This window comes from Chelonoidis abingdonii, chromosome 9 (assembly GCF_003597395.2).
Source record: "Chelonoidis abingdonii isolate Lonesome George chromosome 9, CheloAbing_2.0, whole genome shotgun sequence".
NCBI classification, from domain to species: domain Eukaryota; kingdom Metazoa; phylum Chordata; order Testudines; family Testudinidae; genus Chelonoidis; species Chelonoidis abingdonii.
Window position 1 is genome coordinate 32891758 of NC_133777.1, and position 16346 is coordinate 32908103.

General features: G+C 47.0%; 1 protein-coding gene across 6 annotated transcripts in view; it reads right to left on the minus strand.

The window, feature by feature from the left end:
• CRAMP1 (cramped chromatin regulator 1) overlaps positions 1-12012 on the minus strand; it is a 106258-nt gene extending 94246 nt beyond the window's left edge. For 4 of the 6 annotated variants that reach the window (XM_075069345.1, XM_032796904.2, XM_032796905.2 and 1 more), the window contains exons 1-2: positions 9441-9512; positions 8639-8985 (exon numbers count right to left, since the gene is read on the minus strand). In XM_075069345.1, the coding sequence (XP_074925446.1) occupies positions 8639-8985; positions 9441-9490 (397 nt within the window). In that variant the 5' untranslated portion in view covers positions 9491-9512. Of the gene's footprint in view, positions 1-8638; positions 8986-9440; positions 9513-11551 lie in introns of those variants that run through there. The other 2 variants (XM_032796906.2, XM_075069346.1) reach the window with 2 other exon arrangements.
• Between the last annotated feature and the right edge of the window lie 4334 nt (positions 12013-16346).

Genomic DNA, 16346 nt, shown 5'->3' on the forward strand with positions numbered 1-16346 from the left:
AGCTCCCTCCCGCACTCCAAACCCCTGACGCCCTCCAACACCCCAACCCCCTGCCCCAGCCCAAGGCCCTCTCCCACACCCTGAACCCCTCATTCATGACCCCACCCCAGACCCCTCATGCCAACCCTCTGCCCCAGCCCTGAACTCCTCCCACACCCCAAACTTCTCATCCTCAGCCCTGTTGGGTCACAGGCATCAACAATTTTCTTCAAATGGATCACCAGAAAAAAAAAGTTTGAAAACCACTGCTCTACACAATACATATTCTAACAAGTGCAGAGATCTACATGGCTAGTATGGGTAGGGTGCATCTGCATACATTGTACACCATTTTAAATAAACGTGGCATGAGGCTCCCACCCATAGTAAATCAGTATTCACTTGCTCTCACATTAAAAGAAAGGGCTAAAAAGAGGTGTGCATTTTAGACACCAGCACTAGGCATACAACTGAGTGCTCATTTGCATTTCCACCTTCCAAAATTACTTAGCAAGTTTAAGATACAATAGAGATATCGTTAAGTTTATGTGAGCACTTCAGCTATAATCTTTCACTTCACACACCCCTTACAGGATTTTGTACTATGGCTGGGGGGAAATGCAATCAGACAAAAAATAATTAGCATACAATGGCTCAGCCTGCAAGAGGTTTTTTTATGACAAAATTTAACACAATTTAGCTAAGTTGTACATACACAAAGTTGGGATTTATGGACATATTGTGTGTCAACCCACCTTGGGCATAATTTATTTAAAAGAGTATCATTAGACAGCATTCCTTATTAATTTGTTATAATTAAGGATACAATTAGTCATGGATTCCCCTCGCAGCTGTGGTACCTCCCCCCACCCCCTGCACTGTGACCTGGGCTGTGTGCCCTCCCCACCCCTGCAACTTTTACCAGGGCTGTAGCCTAGGCTGTGCCTCCAACCCCCTATGGCTGCAATGTTCCAGCTTTCATTCCTTCCTCCTTCCAACTCTTTCTCCCCGTTATATTTAGTAGAAGTCATAGACAGGTCATGACTCCCATGAAATTTTATTTATTGCCCACAACTTGTCGGTGACTTTTACTGAAAGTAACCATGACAAAATCTAAACCTTATAGTATTTAACACACAAAAGTTATATCCTTAAGTGGAAAGGTACAGTTCCCATCAGTGTTCCCTTTAAGTCACATGGCTGTGCAGCCACACCCCTTACTGGCATGCACCAAGTGCAACTCAGCACCTTGTAGGCAAGGGAGCTGCACTTTGGTGCTACTGTTTAGGGGAGGGGGGATTGGGAGAGGTTCTGCGGAGCTCTCCTCTTCTCTAGTCATTTTCAGAACAAGGGAGAGGGTACAATAAAACACAGAACACGTAAAGAATTGGAGCAAGTCAACGGGGAGGAAGGAAATGGACTGAGTGAATGAAGGGATAGACTGAATTAGACACAGAAAGGAGTGAGTCTATGCTGATTGAATAACTGTTTAAAACCTTTCTCCAGAGATTAAATCAATTTTCAAAGCTCAAGAGTAAAAAAAAATCAAGTATCTCAAAAAGGTTTCCTGTTTGCATGAGTATAATTTGCAGTTAACCAGTGCCCTAATACATGTCCTATAGCACACGCAACACATGGAGGCCCAAGAATCAATTTGGGGTTCCTCTTTCTAGTGAATTTTACAGGGCCAGCTACAGAAGAATATTTAGCAAGGGATGTGAAGGGTAACAAGAAGAGTTTCTACAAGTACGTTAGAAACAAGAAGGTGGTCAGGGAAAGAGTGGGACCCTTACTGAATGGGGCAGGCAACCTAGTCACAGATGATGTGGGAAAAACTCAAGTACTCAGTGCTTTTTTTTTTTACCTCGGTCTTCACAGACAAGGTCGGCTCCCAGACTGCTGCACTGGGCAGCACAGTATGGGAAGGAGGTGAGCAACCCTCAGTGGTGAAAGAACAGGTTACGGTCTATTTAGAAAAGCTGGACATGCACAAGCCCATGGGTCCAGATCTAACGCATCCAAGGGAGCTGAGGGAGTTGGCTGATGAGATTGCAGAGACATTGGTCATTATCTTTGAAAATTTGTGGCGATCGGAGGTGGTCCCGGACAATTGGAAAAAGGCAAATATATTACCCATCTCTAAAAAAGGGAAGAAAGAGAACCTGGGGAATTATAGACTGGTGAGCCTCACTTCAGTCCCTGGAAAAATCAATCTATTTTGAAGCACTTGGAGGAAGAGGAAGGTGATCAGGAACAGTCAACATGGACTCACCAAGGGCAAGTCATGCCTGACCAACCCAATTGCCTTCTATGATGAGATTAATGGCTCTGTAGATATGGGGAAAGCAGTGGATATGATATATCCTGACTTTAGCAAAGCTCTTGGACCTGTGGCCCACAGTAATTCTTGCGCACGTTAAAGAAGTATGGGGATGAATGGACTATAAGTGGATAGAAAGCTGGCTAGATTGTCAGGGCTCAACAGATATGATCAATGGCTTGATGTCTAGTGGCAGCCGGTATCAAGCGGAGTGCCCCAGGATGGTCCTGGGCTGGTTTTGTTCACTCTTTATAATGATCTGGATGATGGGATGAATTGCACCTCAGCAAGTTCGCAGATGACATAAGCTGGGGGGGGAGAGGTAGATATGCTGGGGGTAGGGATAGGGCCCAAGAGTGTCCTAGACAAATTGGGGATTGCGCAAAAATAATCTGATGAGGTTCAGCAAGGACAGTGCAGAGTCCTGCACTTTAGAAAGAAAATCTCATGCACGGTGCAGGCTGGGGACTGACTGGCTAAGCAGCAGCTCTGCAGCGAAAGAGACCAGTGGACAGAAGCTGGTACTGAGTCCGCAGTGTGCTTTGTTGCCAGAGGCAAAGCATATTGGGCTGTATTAGTAGACATGCAGCAGATCGAGGGAAGTGACTATTCGCCATATTTGGCATGCCCCCCACTAACGAAGGGATGGAACAAATGGGAGCGCGTCCAGCAGGGCAACAAATGATTTAGTGGCTGGCAATGACTTACGAGGAGAAGCTCAGAAACTGGGGTTATTTAGATCTGCAAAAGAGAGCAGTGAGGGGGATTGTAGCAGTCTCAACCTACCTGAACAAAGGGGGTCCATAAGAGGATGGAGCGTAGGGCTTATCTGATACACCAATGCACTAGATCAGGGTCAGCAACCTTTCAGAAGTGATGTTTTGCCGTCTTCAATTTATCGCTCTAATTTAAGGTTTTGCGTGCCGGTAATACATTATTAGACTTACAGAGAGAGAAATTCTAAAATGTTAAGCTGTTTGTATGTAGTAGTAACATTTTTTAAAATGTTAGAAGCTTCATTTAAATTAAATTAAAATGCAGATCTTAGTCAGTTCTTAAACCTGGCGGTGCCACCACACCCTGGGGCAAGGGCGGTGCAAGCAGGACTATTTTCCACCTAGGCGAAACTCCACTTGCAATTGCTTCATTGAGGGGCAAATCCCTTTATAGACTCCGGGCTAGCCATGCCCAGGGCTGCTCCTAGACCAGGTTCCCTCCTCCCCCCCTGAACTCCCTGGAGGGTGCACAGCCCCCTGCATAGCCATCAGGCTGGCCCCCGCCCCGACGTCCACCCCTGGCTTTGCTGGCTGGCTGCGGCAGCAAGCTAGGCAACGGAGGAGTCATTTCTGGAGGACCAAACAACGAAAGCAGAGTGTCCCACTTGCGGCAGCAGCAGCCCAACCATGGAGGAGCAACAGTGCAGAGGGAGCAAGCCCTGTAAGACATGTGGCACTCACTAGCGGGGAAAGCATGCACCCCTGCCCGGCGCCCCCGGGAGCCCATAGGCTGTAGTAGATTATTGCAGGCGCCAGCCCCCATGCTCCCCCGCTCACTAGGTTACCATCTTTCAACAATCAAAAAAGAGGGGGATCCCTGCCCTAGCGCCCCATCCCTCCTCCCACTTACCATCCAGATTGCCCCAGTCAGAAGGCCCCCTGCTCCTTGTTTCCCTGACTGCCCCTCTGGGAACCCTGCCCTTAACTGCCCCCCCAAAACCCACCCCCACCTAAGCCTCCCTGCTCCTTGTCCCCCGACTTGTCACCTCCTAGACTTTAAGGTCAAGAAAGGACCATTACGATCATCTAGTCTGACCTCTCTGCACATGCAGGCCACAGAATCTCACTACCACCCACTCCTGTAACAACCCGACCTTCTCTGAGTTACTGGATAGTCTCAAATCGTGCTTGAACCTCACCACACTGCAGAGAATCCTCTCAGCAGTGACCGTGCCGCATGCTGCAGAAGTACAGCGAAAAACCCCAGGGGCTCTGCCAACTCTGCCCTGGAGGAAAATTCTTGTCGATTCCAGAATATGGCCGATTCAGTAAAACCCTGAGCAAGTGGGGCTAAGATTCACCAGCCAGCACCAGGAAAGAATTCTCTGTAGACCCCCCACCCTAACTGCCCACCCTTGGACCCTACCCCTCTTCCTGGACTGCCCACTCTTATGAACAACCCCTGCCCCCAGACAGACCCCCAGGACTCCCACACACCCATCCACCACTCCACCCACCCCCTGACAGGATCTCCAGAACTGCTGACCCACCCAATCTTCCTCCTGCTCCCTGACTGCCCCCGGGACTCCCCTTACCATGCCCATGCCTGTGAGACACTGGCTCCACGTGGAGGCAAAACACACAGCCCCTCCCCCACAGAGTGCTGAGGCAGCGGGAGGTGGGGAGCTGCAGGAGGGGCAGTGGCAGCGGCTCACACTTCTGGGAGCCGCAGAACCCGAGCACAGTGAGGGGGGGAGCTGGGGGGCGTGCCTGCTCACGCTGCGGCCCGGTGCCCCCCCCAGGGGGGGCTCCTACAGCGAATGCATGCAGGCAGCGGGCCTCATGCACCCACCAGCTTCCCCCTCGCCGCGCTCGGGCTCTGCAGCTCCCAGGAGCGTGAGCTGCCACCGCCCCTCCCGCAGCAGGCTCAGGGCCCCGTGGCCCAGCAGCTCACACTCCCGGGAGCCGCAGAACCCGAGCGCAGTGAGGGGAGAGCCAGGAGGCGCGCCTGCTGCCAGTCTGGGGTCCTGGCCACCGGCCACACTTCACTCAGCCGACCATGCACGCTGAGGGGGGCCGGCAGCTGGGATCCCGTCTGGCAGCCGTGTGCCAGGCAAAATTGGCTCACGTGCCAAAGGTGGCACGCATGCCATAGGTTGCTGACCCCTGCACTAGATAAATCGCTCAGCAAGTGAAAAAGTGTGCAGGACAGAGAAAAACAGCATTGATGTTTCACTTCAAGATGTTGCATTTCGCAGTTTAGGGAAAAAGGGGACATAAGCAGCAACTCAGTGTGCTAATGGAGCAAGAGCTGCATGCAACCCAAGAGTCCAGCTGGAAATACATTCCTACTTATTTTAAAGTCAAAGTTCCCAAGAGATTTCCCTCTGCTGAACAGAATCTGAGAAAGAGGATGGATAAGAAGTTCCCTAAACTCCACTGATTCCTCTTCAAATTATAGTCAAACTATTCCCCCTTTCACTTTTAATTATATCCTAAATAAGTTTATTATTTATATAATTGGTTTACTAAAATGATATGCCCAAACAGCACAAATTGCTACAAATAAAATTGATTTAAAAAAAAAAATAAAAAAAAAATCAAACATCACTTACAGGTAAATCATAACAAATGATGAGGTCCAACCAATGCCCTGTGACGAGGTACTATTTAAAAGAAATTAAACGCTATGTTTAATGACTGTACCTTTGTTAATTTCCCTCCTGACAACCTCTCCACACATTCCCAAGAGAGTTCCAAAGATTCTGAAAGAATTCTTTAAGAATATTTGGAAAGGTAATCATGAGTATATTAGGGATGTAAGAGTTTAATTGGTTAACCGATAAGGTTGATGCTAATTTGTTCCTATTAATGGTTAAACTCCACCCAGGGTCCCAGCAGCCATGCACTTGGAGTCCCAGCTGCCACCCCGCACGCCCAAGGTCTCTCCAGGCTGCAGGCTCCGTGTCTGGGATCCCTCCAGGCTCCATCACGGTTGGCGGCCCTGCACCCAGGGTCCCAGTTGCCACCCTGCTGCTGCCCAGTACCCTGGCACGCCCGAGGTCCATCCCAGTTGCCGGTCTCACACCCGAATTCCCGGCTGCTGCTCTGCTGCCAGCCAGCATCCCGGCATGCCCAAGGTCCATCCTGGTTGCCGGTCTCACACCTGAATTCCTGGCCGCTGCTCCGCTGCCACCCAGCATCCCCATGTTCCCTCCAGGTTGCCAGGGGGCCAGCAGCAGGGAGCCCCTCGTAAAATGTACGAGTGCTGCAGCACCCTCCCGTACTCCTAGTTCCCCAGGTAAACGTTTAACCCTGTAACCGATAGAACTGTAATCTGTTACACGGTTAGTGTTTTTAAATGTTATTTATATCTCTAGAGTGTATTATTGGACGATCATAACACAAGGTGGATTTCTGATATGGTCCAAATGTAGCTGCTGAATGGCCAGTGTTAAGATGGCCCTTGCAGCTGTCATCTGGCAGCAACATGCTAATGGAAAGGCTTGAGCTCTGATAGCATATCCAAAGAGTTGGAGAATCCCACGAGTACTGCAGCAAAGCACAAGCTGATGACAGTAACCAGCTCAGATGCATAATTTTGTGAGGGGGGTGGGGAGGAAGGGTTGAGTATGGGATAGGAGATGAGATAAAGAAAACTGAATTAAAAATCGCTGCTGTAAAAGCCTCCTTCCTTCAACTTGTTTCCTGTAGGAAGCTCACACTGTGTGGCACTTCACTTGGAATGTAAACACCTTTAAGTTTTGATCACAAGACATCTCACTATCACAGAGAGAATTTAGACAAAACAGTAAAATGTTTCAGAGCCTACATCTTGGGACATAAAGAATTCAAATTCAGAAGCATCCCACACTCCACAGTTCCATTCTCTAAGATTCTGACAGGTACGACAGCCATATCAGAGGAACCTCTTCCAATGCCTTCTCAGCAAAACTAGCCAAGTGCAGTTTCTAGCTGCTCTCAATTTGAAATGTGTTACTGACTGTCCTCAATGATTTAATAAAAATTCCCCAAAACATGGACAAAATATAATCAGGTATAGTGATTTGTTTTTCTAATTACTCAAAAGATTCTAGTCATCAGATTGTATTATGCATAACTTTCTTTTGTTAATTTCAGTATATGACTCTCAAAATAAATGGAGCTTGGTTGCTGATTTAGCGTAAGCAAGGCCATTTCAAGTCATTCCACTGTTTTGAAAATATGCGTATGCATTTAATACATAATATACACAAAAACATACACATTTACCATGCTGATTGTGGAATATATACATCCCAGAGAGATACAAGTATTACTACTCACAATCCTTAAAATAATTAGCTGCATCTCAACTATTCTTCTGTTTATTTTGTTTAAGTGCATTGGAGAGAGAACTATCTAGACTTCTCAGTACTAGACATCCCACATTGAAGATTTTTCTGAGGCTTTAAAATATTAAGTAGAATTTACTAACCTATAGAAAAGTACTTTTGTAAACTTTACAAAAATATTTGCCACACAACATACTTAAAAGTTTTGTTTAAATACATCTAATGGGACATGCTACCTTTCAAAGTTATATTTTATTTATTTTTAATACAAAGCTAATATTGGTTCTCAGCATTTTTACCTTCTGTATACTATGTGAAGATTCAGTACTTGGGAAAGAAAAGGTAAGGTGACCTCTGAAACATATTTAAGTAGTACTGAGTTATTTTAAGGACAGGTGGAGGTAAAAATTGCTTACTCATATAAAGAGGTTAAGAACAACAAAGCATTACCTATCCTTAAAATAATGAAAATACACTTAAGTACTGGTGCCCAAAGTAACTAAAATTATAATCAAGTACAACCAATTATAGAGCCAGGTGTCAACCAGAAAGCACAGTGTGCACATAATGGTACCAAGTCTCTCAAATATCCTTTCCCCTGTTCCTTCTATCTAAAGGAGCAACAGCTCTGAAGAAGTCATCCATGGAACTAAAGTGAAATAACTAATTGAAAGGGTTAACATCTAAGTGCCCTGGACATTTCTGCACTAGTAACATGCTAGCAAAGGATACTGCACAGAACCTAAGGCAACATGGTTAGGCATGTTTACAGAATGTACAATTCAAATGTGTTTCCAAAGCCAGAGTTCTCTGTTGCAATAGTCTCACAAATTATGGTGTGGGGGACAGACAGCAACCTCTCTTTCAGATATTACCTTGCACACTCAATAAATATTGTTATAGCCCAATGCTAGTAATTCTGTGCTTAATCACCTAACCTAACCCAACCCAACCCATTTTGCCACATTCTAATTTACTAGCAAAAATAAAGGAATTTACAGAGTAAATGCAGGTGTTAAATATCCTCATTGATATTAAATGGAGAGGGGGAAAATATCCATGCACACATCCGAAGTGCCCATTTTTGCAACTTAAACATGAGAGTGGGCAGCATTCAAGCTGAAACCTTGGGGGACACAGAGGAGTTCAGCTACTACAAGAAACAAAACAAAAAACATCACAAAAGATGGCATCTGAAGGACAAAACTGTCAGCCTCTGAAAATGCACTTGACCCCCACCCTCCACCCTTGCCCCTTGTGTGTGTTTTAGGGGTGACAGAATACAGTACCTTTTCCTTTTGCAGTAGTGCTGCTGCTATTGCCAACTGAGCAGGATGCCTGAGAATCCTTCCTTAACCTCTTGCTCTGAGGTCTGACACTGGACCTGAGAAAATGATGTTGGTCCTGGCTGTGGGAGGGCTGGAGAGAAGATGAGGCTTGGGGGATATTGGGGCTGGATGAGGGGTTATTAGTGTTGTTGTTAATAATCTTCTCTTCTTTCTTTGTGCTGCTCCTGCCTGGAGCTGCCTCTCCTCTTCCTGCCCCTTCTTCCAGGGACTCCTCATCTCCTCCAGCTCGCTTGCCTAGCTTTTTCACCCCTTCCTCCCCGCTGCTGTCTCCCAGCTTCACTGTCATCCTGTTGGGGAGGAGAGAAAGAAAAGAGGGGGGCATAAAGTCAAACCACAGACCCCCACTAGAGAGGGAAGAAAATCCCTGGGCTGAGAGGGGAGAAGTTTAGCTGCAGAAATTCCTCTCAACATGGCCGCCGTTGTTTGTTACTAAATCCCCTTTCGTTTGCTGTCCCGACCCAACAACCTGTGCCGAAGGGTGGGAGGGGAAAAGCCCCATAGGAAACCCCCTAAACCACCCCAAAAGGGAGCCAGGCGTCCCCGGCAGACCCCTGGCACCTTCCTGAAAGGATTAGGAGCGCCTTTGGCAAGGAAATTTCCAAGCCAAACTCAGGCGTTTGGAAGCGCTCGACAAGCACACACACAGAGAAAAACAGCCACCAAAAAAAACCCCAGCGGAACAGGGGGAGCGCAGAGCATGGACAGGGGCTCTTAAAAGTGACTTGCCCCCACCCCATCCTACCCATTGTGCTGTTCCTCTGGCCCAGGGGGGCTCTTCTTTCTCCTCACCATGGAGCCGAGGTGATCCGACCTGCTGAGGGGGGGAAATTCATATTCCTAGATGCAGCAGCAGCAGCTTCTCCTTCTGTCTGTCTCTCTCTCTCTCTCTCTCTGGGGCTGGGACTGGCCAAGGCTATGAAGATTTCCAACCACCACCACCACCACCACCACCACCACCACCCCCTTCAAATTACTAGGCACCTTTCTGCTTTACCCTAAGCTGGAACTTTTTCCCCAGGAAGGTGGCAGACCGTCAAGTACACAATGAGCCCAAAAGCTCTGGTGTCTTTGCAAAGGAGCATCGCTTTGGGGGCTGATCGCCTGTCAACGTTTGCATTTTAAAAACGGCACACCGGGAGAGGATTTGGCTTTCCAAAGCCATGAACTTTGCTTGCTACGTCATCAACTTCCATCATTTTTATACTTATTGTTAGCCCCCACCCCAATTAAAAAAAAAGCCACAAAACGCTCAGATCCAAACATTTGCTGTCGTTTTTTCAACCCTAAAGAGAACCGTTCAGCTCAAAGAGATTCTGCAATCACTTTGCCAAGTAAAAAGTTTAAGCACATTATTTGTTAGAAGTCCACTTAACTGGGCTCTGCTGCCACTGAAATGCATTATACACATCTTTAATTCCAAAATTGACATTTGGACCCATTGTAGCCGATAGCCTGACCACTTACTTTGCTCTGGTTCATAAATCTGCTCTATTATCATTATTTTAAATTCAGTGGAAAATCTCACACTACACACGAAAGGTTTTAGACGTTGAGACTTTTAGCAGATTTAATTTTTACAGAAGGGGAAAATATTACAGACACTATATCTAAAAAGAAGACTACATCTTTCAAGACAGACGCCATACTAAAATAAAATAGAACGATCTAGCAACAGCAATGCAATCGCTTTATCACAAAACCAGAATCCATAGTCCAAATTCAAATAAGAAAAACCAACTGCCAAAAAATTAATAAAATTCCAAGTAACAACAAAACTAAAACATTTACCACACACTGAAGTGAATACAGAAAAAGCAGACACGACTATAACGCATTTTAAAAGGAGTGTGTTGGCTGCACAACCATTGCATAGTACAGTGATTTTGATTAAAAGGGATGACGTTAAAAGTACATGTTTTTCTCCCTATGCTTTAAATTAATATTTACAAGTGTAGAATTATTTTGGGAAATGTTCTGTCAACAGCGTACACAACCCTTAATACACATTAAAACGTGGTAAGCGATACATCTGACAAATCACCCCCAACTACACACAAGGCAATTTACAGCTTGTTCTAAAAAAAAATAAAAATAAAAAAAAATTACCTACTAATAAGTCTAGGGGTGTATGATATTTAAGGGGAGTTTCAATCCCTTTGGTTGAATGAGGGTGGTTACAAGCCCACCGTTTGTTTCATGGCCACAAATTAAAGGAATATATCCTCCAACAACCAGGGCAACAGGGAAGAAAATGTACTCTCCCCATCAGAACAAAACCTGTATAATGAAAGGCGATGTAACGGCTAGTAAAGTATCAGAAAAAGCAAGTCTCAGTGTAACCCTATTTTCCAACAGTTTCTTCTATAAACTCTTCTGGCTAAAACTTCTCATGCTTATCACAGTTGCAACTCTCCTACCAATTCACCCACTCAGCTGTTGTCGCATAACTCTCTTCTTCACATTACACCTGCTTTTCTTTTTCCTTTAAAACAGAAAGATCTTGACATCTTTATAGCCTTTGCTTTTCCATATCTTCATGCTCTGCTACCCCTTCCTCTGGTAAAACCCACACTCTCCTCTATAGGCACTTCTCTTCTTCCCAAAAATGTATTAAGGCTAGAAAAATGTGTTTTAATAAGGAGTTGATCTATGGTTCACCTGTCCTTCTTTAGACCAAAAACATATGAGAGGGAAAACAGAGGCAGAGTATTCAGGGCCCACGGGGGAAAATACCGTCCCACACACAAAATCTAGATACCAAGTTTGGCTTCCTAAAATTGCTCCTCTTTTTCTTGATGCAGACGCCTCCCCTTCCCCAGATCCTAGAGGCTCCATCTTCTAATGAAAGATTACCTGATGCATCAATACCCCGCTGCAGCCTTTGCGCCCCAGGTTCTCCGGTTGATCTTCTGGCTCTGGCAGCCCCAGGTCCCCCCAGTTGCACCCCTAATCCACCAGCTCGTGCAGCTGCCTCAGCACGCCAATATCCTTCGGTTCCAGCTGTCCCCCCACACCCGTTGTTTCTGCAGCAATCCGTGCTCGGCCGGAAAGGCGAAGCCTGCTCCCCAGGCTCCCTCGACCACGGCCTCTGCCCCCGGCCGGCACAGCAGGCCGTTTTCCGAGGGCCCTCAGGCCCCCCGACCGGAGCAGCAGCCCCCACCTCTCACCCCTGGATCTCGAACCTCCAGCTGGCCGCCTACAAGTGCCTGGCAGCTGGACGCACTTCCGCTTCCTCGTCACCGAGGCCGGCGGCAGCGGAGAAACGCGAGCCCAGCTGAGCGCGCGTCGATACCCCAGTCCAGACCCCAAACAAACCGCCCCATTGGCCGAAGGCGAACGGGCAAAAGGCGAGAGGCGGGGCCGCAGCCCCACCGCTGACCAGTCAGAGAGCGGCGCGCGGACGGTGACGCAACCCCAACGCAAGGGGAGAGGCAGGATCCGGCCAGCCTGGGCTGGGGTGGAGAGGGCCCAATCAAGAGGCGTTGATTGGCCGAGTGAGGGCCAATGGCGATACTCGAGGGCGGGGTCTGAATATCGAATTCCCTTCAGAAGCGTCCAGGAAGGGGTGTGGCCTGTGAGATTGGTATTTCCCAGCATGCAGTCTGACTGGGCTGCTGCCGGCACTCTGGAGATGGTGTGTTAGATACGGGGCGGGTCTCCAGGACTTGTCGCATGACAATGGTAACAAATCGGGAAAGCGCGGCTGTTTTTCAGAACTGAACAAGAAACATAGCAGGCGGCGGAGGGAGTGTCACCTTAGTGATTGAACTGGGACCATGGTTGCAAACAAAGTCCTGTAGGGGCACCAAGTCTTGTGTAAAGGGGGGTCAAATGAGGTGTTTAAGACCTGTCTGTATTCATGTGTTATGTTTGCAGTTGAAGTTATGAATATTGGTTCTATACTATCTGCATTTCAAACTTATGCTATGCTTCTGGGTGACACCCTAGATAAGTTGGTGTTAACTCTGCCTAGCCTGCTTGATGGCCCATTAAGGACCATCAGCTATACAATTGACCCATTGAGAGAATGGTAGCTATGCCTTGAGACTCAGCAAAATTTGCAGGAACTTGCCCATGTGACTTCAGACTCCATTTTGCGGTAATTTTCCACAGTAAAAACAAAAAAGTGTTCTTACACCTGGAAAAGACTATAAAAGGCTAATGCCTCATCTCCACCTGGTCTTCAATCCTGCCTCATAACTCTGGAGGGACTTTGCTAAGAACGGAAGCTTTACACAAAAGACAGATGACCCATCCCAGATGTGGATGTACTCCAGAGACTTGATTTGAACCTCACATCCTTTTATGTACTTATGCCTGCTCCTGTATCTTTTACTTCATACATCTGATGAAGTGGATTCTAGCCCACAAAAGTTTATGCCCAAATAAATTTGTTAGTCTCTAAGGTGCCACAATGACTCTTCATTGGGGTGGGGGTGAGGGGTTACTGATACAGACTATACAGACTAACATGGCTACCACTGAAACCTGTGTTACAGCAGTATCTCTTAACCTTGCCAGACACTGTACTCTTTTCACGAGGCAGATTTGTCTTGCATGCTCCTAAGTTTCACCTTATGTAAAAAGTACTTGCTTAAAAATCAGCCATAAAACTGCTAAAGTGTCACAGCACATTATTACTGAAAAATTGCTTACTTTCTCATTTTTACCATATACTTATAAAATAAATCAATTAGAATATAAATATTGTACTTACATTTCAGTGTATAGTCCAGAGGTCAGCAGATTTTTGATGGCTCGGGGGGCAGGCTGAGCTGCTCAGCCCACCGCCGCTCTGGGGTTTCCACCGCCAACTCCTGCCAGCCGGGCTCCCACCGCCAGTCCCACTCAGCGCGCGCTGTTGGCCTGGGTTTCCTTCCCCCAGGCTAGCAGCAGGCTGAGACCCCAGCTGGTAGGAGCCGCTGCTTTGGGGTTCCTGTTGCTGGCCCCTTGCTAGTGGGGGTCACCCCTGCTGCAGCCCCACTCAGCATCCACTGCTGACCTGGGGGAAGGAACCCTAGGCTGGCAGCAGGCTGAGACCCCAGCTTGCAGGAACCAGCAGCTGAAACCCCTCTGGGGTTCCCGCTGCTGTGCCCTTGCCAGCCGGGGTCCCGACGCAGCCCCACTCACCTTGCTTCTAGTTGGAGTTCCAACGCAGGCCCCCTACCAGACAGGGTCCAGGCTTTCAGCCCTACCAGTCGCCAGCTCCGCTCACCTCAACTGCCGATCTGGGGTTCCAGCTGCTGACCTCCTGCCAGCTGGTTATCAACTTATAACTCAGAAGCCTGTGTACAGCTTAAAGTATCTAAATACGTGCCACTTGACACTGGAAAACTCGGCAAAGATCACACTAAACTAATAAGATCTGCATTTTAATTTAATTTTAAATAAAGCTTCTGCAATACTTTGGAAATCTTGTTTACTTTACATATAACAGTAGTTTAGTTATATATTATAGACTTGTAGAGAGACCTTCCAAAAAACGTTAAAATGTATTACCGGCACACAAAGCCTTAAATTAGAGTGTATACATGGAGACTCGGCACACCACTGCTGAAAGATTGCCAACCCCTAGTATAGTCTATAGAGCAGTATAAACAAGTCATGGTCTGAATGAAATTTTAATTTGTAATGACTTTGCTAGTGCTTTTTATGTAGCCTGTTGTAAAACTAGGCAAACGTCTAGATGAATTGAGGTACCCCTTAGAAGACTTCTGTGTACTTCTGGTTGAGAACCACTGTGTTGGTGTGTTCTGCCACTTTGCTATACTGTGCTTAAGGTACTGACTCTGAGATGGTCACAGTCAAAGAAACTGCAGCTCTTGTGTTGCTGCATGAGGTGAGGGAGTTCTGTAGACACTCCAAATCTGGTACAGAAGCCTGCTAGGTACTCTGCAACCTACCATGCACAAGGGGAATGTGATGTGTCAGAAGTAAAGGTAACCTAACTAGTGCCAGAGGAGAACAGAAATGGAAAGAAAACAGCAAAGAAGAAGAAAAAAGCAACAAATACTGCAGGATCAATCCCATCAACTTGCCACTCCTTGATGCCCTAGAAAACTTCAGCTTTGACAGACCTTGTAAATGGAGAGAGTAGAAGCAGAGCTTTGCCAAAATTCCACATTGCTAGTAAATTCTGGAGCCATCCAGATATTGTCTTTAAATTATGCTGTGGGGAAACAGGGAGAGTATATCTTAAAATTCTGTGATTTGCTGATGATAGTCACAAAGATGACCATTAAAGAGTTCTGTCTATGTTTGATGCATACTTTGTACCCCAGAGAAATGTAGTTTATGAAAGGGTGTGTTATCAGCACAGAATTCAAGAACCATGGGAATCCGCTGAATCTCTTATAAGAGCTGTGCATGCCTTTGTGGAAAACTGCAATTTTAGGACTGTAAAATATGAAAATATCAGAGATAGGTCATTGGGCTTACCAATAAAAGCTCTCACTTAGCTACAATTGAAGACAGATTTAACTCTACAAACAACTGTCTAGATCACAAAGCAGACTGAGCAAATGCAGCAGCAAAACAAAATGCAGGTGCAACTTGCAAAACTAGAAAATTTATAAGAAACTGTAGAGAGACAGCATGACTGCTAAAAATAATTTTAAAACCCGTGAGGCAAGGAGGGAAAAGTCCCAGGCAAACTACAAATCTTTCAGACTAAATGTACACGATGTGAAAAAATTCATAACCAGAGAAAGCTATGTCCAGCCAAAGCTACAAGACACAGCTTTGCACACAATATGGACATTTTGCAGCTCTTTGCTGGACTAAGACAGTCAGAGAATTGACAGTTAAGAGCTGTTGTTTTGGAATTGATCATGTGATGAGACAGAGCCTGAATGGAGATGAAACTAAATATTTATGGAAAAACTATTGACTTTAACATTTACTAGGAGCAGATGTGACAAACGTATCACAAGGGACATATAACCACTTTCAACCCCTCCCAGAGTTGAAGTCACTGATACAGTCCTGACTAGCCCTGAAGGTATTCTGAACAGCACGTGCTAGTTCACCACAGAAACAACTTTCAAAGATGAAAGCTTCACATTCAGTGTGCATGGGATCAAAGACGAACAACCTTCTCAACCACAGTGTGGCAGCATGGGTGGCAAGTTTGTAGAAATTTTGGTGGTACCCAGAACCTGCCCCCCAACTTCGCCCCCCCGAACTCCACCCCCACCTGCCTAAGGCTCTGGGTGGGGTTTCGGGGGGAGGTCTGGGGTGCAGGTCCTGGGCTGGGGATTAGGGTGCAGGAGGGGTGCAGGCTTTGGGATGAAGTTTGGGTGCAGGTGCAGGCTCCGGGCTGGGGCGGGGGGTGGGTATGCAGGAGGGGATGAGGGATGCAGGCTTTGGGACGGAGTTTGGGTGCAGGCTCTGGGCTGGGGGTGGGGGTGTAGGAAGGGGGAGGTGGTGCATGCTCTGGGAGGGGGTGCACACTCTGGGAGGGGGTTTGGGGATAGGAGGGAGCGCAGGGGTGACGGCTGTGGGTCTGAGGATGACAGATTCATGATGCAGGAGGGGGCTCAGGGCTAAGGCAGAGGGTTGGGCTGTGGGGTGAGGGCTGTGAGGCTGAGGATGAAGAGTTCATAATGTGGGGGGGCTCAGGGCTAGGGCAGAGGGTTGGGGTGTGGGG